Source organism: Cottoperca gobio, unplaced genomic scaffold, assembly GCF_900634415.1.
Source record: "Cottoperca gobio unplaced genomic scaffold, fCotGob3.1 fCotGob3_263arrow_ctg1, whole genome shotgun sequence".
Taxonomy (NCBI): Eukaryota; Metazoa; Chordata; class Actinopteri; order Perciformes; family Bovichtidae; genus Cottoperca; species Cottoperca gobio.
This window is the reverse complement of record NW_021166881.1, coordinates 10,505-22,526: the sequence shown is the minus strand read 5'-3', so window position 1 is coordinate 22,526 and position 12,022 is coordinate 10,505. Positions and strand designations below refer to the sequence as shown.

General features: G+C 44.4%; 1 protein-coding gene and 1 pseudogene across 1 annotated transcript; one reads left to right on the top strand and one right to left on the bottom strand.

Moving 5' to 3' along the window:
• The first annotated feature begins 2,119 nt into the window (after positions 1–2,119).
• preb (prolactin regulatory element binding) lies at positions 2,120–11,157 on the top strand. Its single transcript, XM_029426947.1, has 10 exons — positions 2,120–2,316; positions 3,887–4,076; positions 4,829–5,027; positions 6,511–6,764; positions 7,758–7,838; positions 8,182–8,309; positions 8,396–8,569; positions 9,697–9,769; positions 9,870–10,029; positions 10,120–11,157. The coding sequence occupies exons 2-10, from the start codon at positions 3,942–3,944 to the stop codon at positions 10,212–10,214; spliced, it is 1,299 nt and encodes a 432-aa protein (XP_029282807.1). The 5' UTR covers positions 2,120–2,316; positions 3,887–3,941; the 3' UTR covers positions 10,215–11,157.
• Positions 7,424–7,536, bottom strand: LOC115005135 (uncharacterized; annotated as a pseudogene).
• Positions 11,158–12,022: the final 865 nt, after the last annotated feature.

The following is a 12,022-nucleotide window of genomic DNA, read 5'->3' as shown; positions in this document are numbered from 1 at the left end:
CATGCCACGCCGCATTGATGCAGTAATCCGTGCAAAAGGATTCCCAACCAAGTACTGAGTGCATTAATGGACATTTTCAAATGTTTGATTTTGTTTTGCTGTTATAAATCTTTTTTTTTTTACTTGGTCTGAGGAACTATTCTAATTTTTTGAGATAGGATTTTTGAGTTTTCTTAAGCTGTAAGCCATAATCAGCAATATTAAAATAATAAAAGGCTTGCAATATTTCAGTTGATTTGTAATGAATCCAGAATGCATGACATTTGTTTTTTTAAATTGCATTACAGAAAATAAAGAACTTTATCACAATATTCTAATTTTCTGAGACAGTCCTGTACATACCGGTACACGGTACATCCCTTCCGGACCGGGGGAGGAGTCCGGTGGTGCCACAATCCGGACCAGCTGCCCCACCTCCATGACTGGACAGTCCCGCCGGGTGTGACCGAGCTTGCCGCACCGCCAGCACCCCAGCCCTGACATTTGAGGAGCCCTCTGCGGTGCCGGGCGACCAGACGCGTAGGCTGGGTCCTGTGGAGGGGAAAACAAAGGAAACTGGTTAGGGAGCGACTGGGGTCCAGCTGTCCCAGGGGTGTAGGCAGGACCCCCGGAGGATGGCGTAGTGCCAGGCTCAGCGGCCCCCACGGCGGGCCGGAACCTCCTCGGGGCTGGAACGGGCCGGAGCTGTGGAGGAGAGATGGCCCGGGCTTCGGCCCCCAGGCTCCGCCTGGGCAGGGAGAGGTGGTCCTCCGCGAGTCTGACGGCGGCTTCAAGGCTGGCCGGACGGTGGCACTGGACCCAGTTCGCCGAGGAGAGGGGGAGTCCGGCGATGAACTGCTCAAGGGCCACCTGCCCGACGATGTCCTCCACGGAGTTGACTCCCGGCTGGAGCCAGCGCCTAGCCGAGTCGAGGAGCTGCTGGGCGAAGGCGAAGGGTCGGCCAGCGTCCTCGAAGGGCAGGCTCCGGAGCCGGCGGCGATGTCCCTCTGGTGTGCTGCCCAACCGGTCCAGGATCGCCCTCCGGAGCTGGTGGTATTCGTATCTGGAGGTCGCAGGCAGGGTATGGGCGGCCCGCTGGGCTTCCCCGGACAGCAGGGGGAGCAGACGTATCCCCCACTCAGCCTGCGGCCACCCGCACGCCTCTGCCGTGCCGCGAAGATGTCCAGGAAGGCCTCGGGGTCGTCCTCCGCCGTCATCTTCTGCACGGCGACCCGCGGGAGCTGGGCTGGCCGGCCTCCCGACTCAACATCCGAGGCAGCCGATGACCGGAGCATTCCCTGCAGGAGGTCTCGGTCCGCCTTCTGGAACGCCGCCAGGTCTACGAGCGTCTGGCTCTGCTGTTGCTGGAGGGCCGCTGTGCCCTCGTGCATGGCCGCCAGACGCTGGAGGATCAGCCCTAGCGGGCTCTGCGCAGCTACCTCCTCTGTCGTGTCCCTGTTCAGGCGCCACTTGTGGACCCTCGTGTCCACAGTCAGATTCAGGGATGACAGAGAGAGAGAGAGAGTATAGGGTTTAAACACACCGCTTTATTCGCTCACAGGTAAGCTTTCTATCACAATCACAATAACAGGTCGCTCTCCAGTCGGTCGCTCTGCTGTTCGTCGCTCTCCAGGCTCCGCTGCGTCGTGGCTCACCAGGCGTCTCGGTCTGCTCTGGAACCCAGCCTACTGCAAGAGAGCAGAACCAGGCCATCACCGTGCATTTATTATGTGACTGATTACCTGATTCCGTTCAGCTGTCTGGCCTCCAGCTGGGACACTCCTGTCTCTCCACAGCAGCCGGCGCCCTAACCACACCCCACTGCCACAGTGATTTACACCAAATAGCTTTAATCTAGTAAAAATGTCTTGGAGTTTTGTGGATTAGAAATCATCATCATCTTGTTCCCACACTATCTTTAGTAATGTTGAATTTATTTAGAAGACGTAGGCTTAGTGAATAACAAAACGACAATAATACAAACCTAAATAATACTACGATAGATATATATTCCTTTGGAAAATAATTTTTTTAATATTACGGAAAATTCCACATACATACATGCATTCCGCCAAATTCTTCCAAGGAATAACAATTGTAACATGTGGATAAAAAAACTAACTGTTGAGATCGCGTGATGACGTCAGAACGTATGATACGCTGCTGACGTGTACATCGGGAAGTGGCTGTCGAGTTGCTGTAGCATGTAGCTACTAACTCTTGGATCTTCCTCACAACCGTTTTCCATTGACAGGCCACTATGAGATCACCTGATTTGGTACTTAGTTAGCTATCTGACAAAATAACAACGGAAGACAAACCGGGCCAGTTGTACAGGTAGGGGACTCCGAAGTAAATCGCCGGCAAGAGCTACCAGCTTGTAGCTTAGTGCTAACTGTAGCAATTAGCTACAGCTAAACGATATGGACGACATCTTCGTTGACACACACTAATTTAAACTTGTTACGTTATTGTTAAAACAGACACGTTTGTTATTCATTGGTGTTAAAAGTCGTATTCACCCCATGGTGGTGGTGACAGTGCTCATTGTGTTATCTGCTGAGCCCTACACTTAGCTCAGAAAATGCATCCGACTTGCATAACGAACGCTACACTCTTAAAGCAAAAGCAAGGGGACACAACTGGACAATCTGCTGCATTCAGCAGCCTGCAGAGACGGGCCCAGTCCTGAGCCTGAGACCGAGACCGTGACACTGAAGCCATTGTTAAAACCAAAGAAGTTAATAAAATCAAAATCGGACTCGTGATTTAAACCACGTGACATTATTCTTAAATACATGCTGTTGTCTCTTTCAAAAGCATGTACAGGGATTTACTGCCTGATTTACTTTACTGAGGGTTGTAGAATATCATAGGGGTAGTGCTTGAAATAGTGCACCAAGCAGAAGCTAATGCAGTGCACCACAACAGTCTACCTCCACTACGGTTCTATCAATATAACCAATAACTCAATGGGTCCATAACTAAAAAGTTTCTTGAGTTTAAGTTAAGCAAATGCATATCAGTTGATAAATTATTATCAGAGTAAAAGCTCTTTAATAAAACATATTGGTATCAGCTTAAAATTCAGTAAAGATCAGGCTCCAGAATGTCAGCTGTTCCAGTTTGACTTCTCATTGCAGATCAGTGGGACAATCCTCACATTTCTGATTATTATTATTTCGCCTTTATTTCCAAGCCCGACCTAGGGGTAAAGATGCGTTCCAACTTTACAACAAACACTACTCGGGCACAACTCACATTGTAGTATTTGTATTTCACACTACACTAGGGCTGTAACTAATGACATGATATTTATTTTCATTGTTGATTAATCTGTTGAGTCTTTTCTCAATTAATCGGTTGGTCAATGAAACGTCAGAAAAGAGTGAAAAATGGCCATCACTACTTCCCAGAGCTCCATATGATGACTTCTGATGTCTTATTTTTCTGACCAACAGTCTAAAATACAAAAATATTCATTGTACAAAACCAAGACAAGCAGAACATCCTCACATTGGAGAAGCTGCAACCACAGATTGTTTGATATTTTTGCTTGTCTAAAGCTTCAAAATAGCTGAATCATTTGCTGTCGAGTGAGTTATTGATTAATCAACACATTTTTAAACTGTACCATCAGCATGTTCTCTAGCTGATAATGGCTGGATTATTAATGACTAGAAATATGTATTAAACAGTTGTAGGTCTGGCAAAAGTTGCAATTCAGAAGTAGTTCAGAGTGACAGGATATGGTTATACCCAACTTTATGGTCATGTTTTCTTTCTCGCGTGCCCTCAAGTGACTCTCCTAAACACATCTGTTCCAGGGGTGGAGTAATTTCACTGGACCCCAGCAGATGCAGCACAGAGAATGTCACAGAATAAACTAACACTCTGTTTTCCACAGGTGTGGTTGAATGCAGCAGTTTTATGAAGAAGCGTGAGTGACTTTCACAACAACAATGGGGAAGAGGAGGGTGCCAGATCTGTACAGAGCCCCCTTTCCCTTATACTCTATTAAAGTGGACCCCAAAACAGGGCTGGTAATCACAGCAGGAGGAGGGGGGCCTTCCAAGACAGGCATAAAGAATGCTTTGGTAAGTACTGAGGATCAAGTGTTTTGGTGATTGAACTGTTTAATAGAATACTACAGTTGCCCTAAATGCTCAACGCACTGCAACGCCTCAAAACATGCACATAGACAAAATGCAAGGGAATAAAGATCAGTCCAACCAATCTGACAGCACACTCTGTATTTGGTTGTGCTTTCTGTTCTTGCAGCATATTTCTGTATGTATCCCTTCTCCATGTGCAGCATCTTTTCCAAATGTTGTGCATATGCTGTCACATTGGTGAAACAGTTTTCCTTATTTGCTTTAGTTTTGTTTATTTGCATGGGTTTTTCTTACATTGTAGTGTGTTGATGTAACAGGGGATCTTTATATTAACTGTCTATGCTCAGTGCATAACTCTGTTATGCCGCTGATAGTGGTGACAGCCAACAGTTGCTGCGTTGGGTTTATATGTTGGTGGTGGTGGACTAACTGCCGACGCTCCAACGATAAACACAGACGGCTCAAATGTTGATTCAAAGACGGATTTAATTGCTTAAAAGTTCTGTACTTGCACATGTTACATTGTGCTTTCAGAGCCGCTGTAGGATACAGTAGAAAAGGTTATGATATGATTGTATGTGTACTGTATATGGCAAAAGTAACATTTAAAGGTAATCAACTTGCAGTGTCAACACTGGAACATGTTTAGTCTGAGTGAATGAACGGACATCTGGAGTACAGGAGTTCTGAGAGTGTTTAAAGCAGCAGCAGACTCATGACTGTTTTCTTTTCAGCACTTCCTTGATCTGCAGCTGGTTGGAGAACACCAGTACAGTGCCAGTCTCCTTCACTCTCATGATACTGACACACGTGCCACCATGAACATGGCTGTTGGTAATGGAGTGATTGCTGCAGGGCAGGATGGGGCTTGCTGTCTGATGAGGTTTAAACATTGCACACAGAAAGAAGAAGGCAAAGCTTCTGAAAAAGATGGTGAGGCCTGATGCTACAAGCTGAAATACCATATACCCACTTTAGCACTTTGAGTTTTGTTTACGCAAATGAAAAGTGCGCTTATAAATAAAATGTATTATTATTTATTAAATACCCGTGTCTTAAAAATGAACATCAAAAAACATTCTACATAATATATTGCATTTATTTTATGTATGCAGTGACACGTGTGTGCATCTTCATTTACTTAGCTTAGCATTTCCTTTTATTTATTTTAAATGTGCCATTATTCATGTGGATTACATTAATATCGAACTGTAGCGATGGTTAAAGGGAGGAGTTTGCGCGATCTTGAGATTTACAAAAATGTGTTTTTGCTTGAAAGCAAGACTATGACCCTCTCACAGGGTCACAGAGCTCCATCAGCAGAAGAAATAAAACACTTAGCTAAGCCGTAAAAGTGCCATCAAAATCCACACAACAGGACAGCCACGTCCGCTATCGGCCACTATGGGACATCTCTGCATGTATTCTTTCACAATATAGCACGCCTGTCTGTACCATTACGGTACAGGTGCCTGGAGCGGCCAAAAAGGTGTGCCACCCTTTCAAGAAAGACGTCTATGTGTGTCGGCCAGTCTGAACTTTGACTTCCTTCCAAAGCCTTCATGAAACCTGGGGCATAGACCTTTAATGGGGCTTTGACTTAATTAAGTCCTCAACATTTTCATGGCAACTTTGAACTCATGATGCGTAGACTTTAGCGTTGCTACTGGAAACGCATGCATAGACTCACTTCAAAACCCAAGAAGCAGCAACACGATCACATCCCGAACGCACTGCACTAGTCCACATAAATGTCTGTTAAGTAGAATGAGTTAACACACATGAGCCTAACGTGGGGCTCATTTTCTAAATAGAAGGATGTGTGGAAATTAAATTTTTAGCATATTTTAAAAACAATTCAACTGTGCTTACAAGGAATTGACATTATGACCGGAGAGATTTAAATATGTCGGACTTCAACAGATTTTAATGATCCGTTTAATTTGGAGAGGAGGAGACCTCTGTGGCTAAATACAGTTCCCTCTGAATGTCTGGAGCCCCCCTTAATTCACCAATTAGTGCATACACATGTACACAATATGTACACACTAACAAATACAACGGCTACAACAGTGATAAATAAATAACGTCTGGATCTAAAGTTAGAGAGAAGAAAGCTGAGCAAACATCAGTGGCAGCTCTGCTCGCAGCCCCTCTGGGACATCTGTTGTTCGCGGAGAATACTTTGTTTTTAGCGTTAAAGTGCTTTATTTATTGTTTTGAGCGGTTTTCATCACCTTATCCTTTAGTCAGCGTACAATAGCTGCATAAGACTCAAAGCATGGACTGTAGAAAAGGCAGATATCAGCCATATACATATACTGAAGTCTAAACCTGTGTCTTAGTTTACAAAAACCTGTGCGTTTCCCATTCAGGCGTTTTTGGTCTCCATTAAAAATGATTGTCATCTGTGCAGCAGGGAACAGCGTGCAGCAGGGTAATGCCAGGCGACGAGGTGGGAAAGGAGACAAACGTGGACAGGATGAAGCTGCAGCATCTGGAGATATGTCAGATATGAAGGATGAGACGGTTCATATCTCTGTGACTGGTTTGGCTGAAGTGCAGTCAGACCTGAACCCCCGGGACCCGCTTCAGAAGGTGGTCAGGTTCAGTCCTGACCTGAGCCTTCTGCTGACAGGAGGCTCAGACGGACACATACGAGTCTGGGAGGTAAACACTGTGTAGTTGTTCTTTTCACTACAGTATCATCTTTAGATATAAAAACTGCCACCATTGTGCCAAAACAGGCAAATACGATTTTGTGTCTTGGCCTCGGACAGATGACTTCTCATGGTTGTTTTAATTTTGTTGTGATTGCTGAATCCGTGACGCTCTGCTGCCACAACGGAAACTGAATGAGCAGCCAAACTCATAAAGTGGAACATTTTTCCTGAGGCCGGAGCTATTATGTTTTTCGGGTTGTCCGTACGTCTGTATGTACATTCATTAGAAATTGGCACAAACACCCACTTAGACTCAAGGCAAAGGGGGTCAAAGGTCAAGGTCACATTCATACGCTAATTGTGACAATTTCACACAAATGTCCAATAGGATAAAATGTAAATGGAGGTTTTGAGTCCTCTTTTAATTGTCACACGTGTATGCAGCACAGCGCACACAGTGATATTTAGACTCTATTTAACCCATCCTAAAATTGGGTGCAGTGGGCAGCTAATACACAGCAGTGTGTGAGCAGTGTGGGGGTTCAGTGCCTTGCTGAAGGGCACCTCGGCAATGCTCAGGAGGTACCAGACTCCGTACTTGGTCTGTTAGGGGACTTGAATCGGCGACTCTCCGGTTCCTAAGCTAAGCCAATATCGGGGGAGAGTGAACGCAGTCGGGGAATTCGTAGAGGTCAGCACAACCGGAGTGCAATGGCTGAGCCTCGCCCTGGGTGAACCATCTTCTTGGCTTCATGGTATCTCCCCTGCCAGTTAAAAGGATGAAGTGATGACTGACTACTGTGTCTTTGAGCTGCAGGTTCTGGTAAACTGCGTTTTGTCGCTCCGTGTGTTTTTTTTGCCTTCAGATGCACTTAAGTACTGAAATACTGGGAGAATCATAACCCTGCTTTTGATTTTGATGATGAACATTGAAGGCTCACTCGTGACACCCCCACTGGGCATATGCATTGAAGTGTTGACTCTGTATGTTCTTCTACAGTTTCCATCCCTGAAGAAAAAGTTTGACTTCAAAGCACATGAAGGGGAGGTTGAAGACTTGGATATGAGTCCAGGGAACAAGGTGAAACATTTTTGGTGTTTGATATTTAATGTAGGCTGGGCAGAGCTAACTAACCCCTAACTGCTGGGGGCACTATGCTGCGGCAGCCCTGTCTGTCTGTCTCTCTGTGCGTCTGTCTTTGTATCTGTGCGTCTGTCTCTCTGTGCGTCTGTCTTTGTATCTGTGCGTCTGTCTCTCTGTGCGTCTGTCTGTCGGTGCGTCTATGTGTCTGTCTTTGTATCTGTGCATCTGTGTCTGTCTGTCCGTCTGTCCGTCTGTCTGTCTGTCTGCGTCCACATGAATGTTTACATAAAGAAAGTAAGAGCAGAATAGAAACAGTATATTTTGTTGTGTTGTCATGCAGCACCTGGTGACTGTTGGCCGAGACTTCTCCTGCAGTGTATGGAGTGGATGCCAGTTGGCGATGGGTCTTAACTGGCTTGAAACGACGCCTCAAATAGCTGAGAAGACTTATCGATATATGGCTTGCAGGTAAAAAAAAGACTTCCCAGTGGTTCACCTGACCATATCTATCTGAATGATGTGACAGTGACTGGTTGTATTTTCATGTATTTCAGGTTTGGAAAGGTAGAAGACCAAAAAGACTCCCTGAGGCTCTACACAGTCCAGATCCCCCATAAACGAGACAGAAAACCTCCTCCTTGCTACCTCACCAAGTGGGACGGCAAGAGCTTCCTGCCCATGCTGACGGCTCCCTGTGGCACTGAGGTCATCTCAAGTCTGGCTGTCAGGTAACTGATAGGTTCATATATATTGTAGCGTGTTCACTGTGGATGCTGAGTGAAGCGCCTTCAACATGAGGAAGGAAGAGACGTACGGACACAACTCATGGGTGTCTGGCTGGTGTTCTGTTTGTTCTCACTATGCTCGCCTCGGCACCATTTCCCCCTCTGTATACTCAAACTGACAGAACAGTTCTGTAGAAAATGGTATAGTTTTCTTGTTGGAGCTCCTCATCATGATATTCACTGTCTGACATTTTCTATATAAAAAAGAAATCAATCAATCCAAGCTAGGAATCAATAACTTTGGCTCCGGGAATCTTTTAGTATCCAGGAAGAGCACCCAGGCTTCAACAAAGACGGGACACCAGACGAGCTTAAATGTAATAAATAGGCATATTTATTTACAACATAACATTAAAGAACTGACCAAACGTGGAAGTCAGTAATCAGCCATGTAAGCATGTATAAGGGTGTGTGAAAGTGTGCGACAAACAAAACCCAACAGCTGTGTCAAAAGGAAGAGAGGTGGAGCTCTGTGCTTTATATCCTGAGCCACAGCGGCCCAGGTGTGGCTCATCAAGCAATACAAACAGACCCCTAGTGGAGTGGAGGGGTCGTCACAGGTCTCTATACAGGTATAAGGTACTATCGTAGAGCTCTTGGTGCACACAGACGGCTATTTGATCCTTTTCTGATTCAACAACATCATGATGTCAGGAGGAGAGTCTCAATACTGTATATAAAATTAAGTAGCTTTAGCGAAAACCATTGCAGACAAATGTTACATTATGATGCATCAGTTATGTTGAGCAAGTGCCATATCTCTGAAAGTACATGTTGATCTGAAGCCAACAGGCTCCTGTAAGGGAGGACAACACAGCGGCACTTGCAGGAATTGGGAAATCGTTGTGAGTAATTTAAGATGTAAGTTTTAAGTGCATTGGGTTTATTGGGTTATGTATGGTATGGTCCTCTCAGGGTTCTTGATGGACAGTAGGGAAGGATGCTCTCGTATACTGTTCAGTCTCAAATGTACTTGCGTGTCATTTTGTTTGGAAAGGTTAATCAGACTTTGTTAGGATAAAAGCATTTTATTTCCTGCAGCATAAGAACTTGAACCTTGTCTTTGACAGTGACTCTGGAACATTTATTGGCCTTGGAACTGTGACAGGATCGGTGGCTATCTACATCGCTTTCTCCCTGCAGGTAAAGACAGTGTGGACACGCATCTTAAGCTAAGGAACACAAATCCACCAAGCAGCCCTGCTGTACGATGCTAACTTGTACTTGTTCCTTGTGTGTGTAGAAGCTGTATTATGTACAGGAGTCCCATGGCATTGTTGTGACAGATCTGGCCTTCCTGCCTGACTCGCTGAAAGGCAAAAATATCAAAGGGAATAATGAAACGGCCATGTTGAGTGTAGCCGTGGACAGCCGCTGTCAAATACACGCCGTCCCCAATCGAAGTAAGTCCTGCATCATCCTCCACTGAACACACTTAGCCTGTTTCATTACTTCGCACCTACTAACCTTATTTTGTTTTACATCTCCTCTAGGATCATTTCCTATCTGGCTAGTGCTGATCTTCTGTGGCCTCATGGTGGTGGGAGTCGTCCTCCTCCTACAGTCCCTCTTTCCGGGATTTATTTAAATCATGCAAGTGTTGTTACAGGTCGGGATTTGGACACATCTTCACATGACTTACTTTGCCGCTGTCAACATCAGCAGTCCCTAGTCCAACCTCCAAACGTCCCAGTGCTGCATCAAATCTCCCAGCCGAGCCTCTGAGGGCTCTTCCAGCTGCAGCGCTGACTCTGAAGAGCTTTGATGGTGCCCTGACATTGTCCTCATCGGCTCTTACTCAGGGTTGTTCCTCTCAGACTTACCTGTAAACCTAGTTGAATCAAACCAGGACAGACTGTGGGTTTTATTTGCTTTGATCTCTATCAATTATTCTTAATAATGATTCATGTGAGAGAGTTGAAGGGCTTAGGTTCATGAATGTTTAAAGTGTGGGATCTTTTTATTGACATATTTAAGGAACAATGTAAAAATATATAAATGATTGACACATAATGTGTCTGGTTTTGTTTTTTGTTTACACAGACACTTTAAATTAGTCTCTTTGAATAACTGCTTTGTGTGTGTTTCCATGTTATCCACCAGATTTAACAGCTGCCGATAAAATGTTAAGCATTTTAAAACATGGCTTTGTCTCAGTACATGGGTGTTTTGAATTCAAACATACAGCTACATGTTTTGACTGACAGGGATGCCGGTGTTAACTAAACATTTCAGCACAAAGGTGCAACATCTATAAATGGATTATATGATATTATTAGAAAGAAAACAGAAAAAATGAATGAAGTTGCTATAAGCATATAAGAAGTAGGGAGATGTGAAATTAAATGTTATTACAGCAAATGATGGATTGTTTTTTTATGAAGACATTTCATTTAAACACTTACTGCAAATGTTGCCCAGCAGATGTACAAAAATGTGAACGATTTTTTAAAATGATGCCCAGGTTGTATTGTAACTAATTTGGTAAAATGATAGAAGAAATAAAATATTAAGAAAGGAAGCTAAAAAACTTTTGGGCTCATGATGGTCTTGCTTCATGATCCTGAGTCTATGGTCTTAACTTAACCGCAATAAAGAAACGACCCTGCAATAAGTGATTTGTTTGGCCACTAGTGGAAACAAGGTGTGAACAGCGTTGACAAATCACATTTTAAGTTGATAGCAGACTGTTGTATTTTCAAGAAGTTTTATTTTTTTCCAAATGTGCACACCTTTTTCCATAATTTATTTTGGAAAAGCATATACAAGACAAAATCCTTCCCTCCTGAAAAATAAAAAATACGTAATAAATTTGAAAGATAAAAATAAACACTATAGAGCTATTTTCCCACATGACCAAAAACAAAAAAAAGAGATTCCCAACAGTGGATCCTAACCATTGAATGGTTTTCCAGATTTCTTCATGAACACTCAAAGTGTATGTTAATATTTTCAACAATGTGCCTTATTCTTCAAAATCAGTGTATCCTTTAAACATTTTATACTTCTGTGAATTCCTCAAAGCTCATAAATGTATTGTATAAATCACAAACGTCCTCAGACGGGCCCTCCATCGGTGCTTCCAGTCATCCCGATCCTCCATGCATTTGGCTAGCTCGCCAGTATTTTCTGCTCCCGCATCTTTCCTGAGTACATCCACGTATGTTATTGCGGGACGCCCTCGTAATGGATGCCCGTGTGTTGGCTCCCACAGCACAAGTTTGCTGGCTGGAAGCTCTTGGTGTCTCTGGCAGTGACCTGCCAGCCTCATTCTCCTGACCGCTGTGACCTTAGCGCCCCCCATACAAGTGCGTGTTGGTGACACGCTCATCCTTGTTGATGCCAAGTACCACACGCAGCATTCTCGTGTAGCACCCATCTAGGGATTTCTGCAGG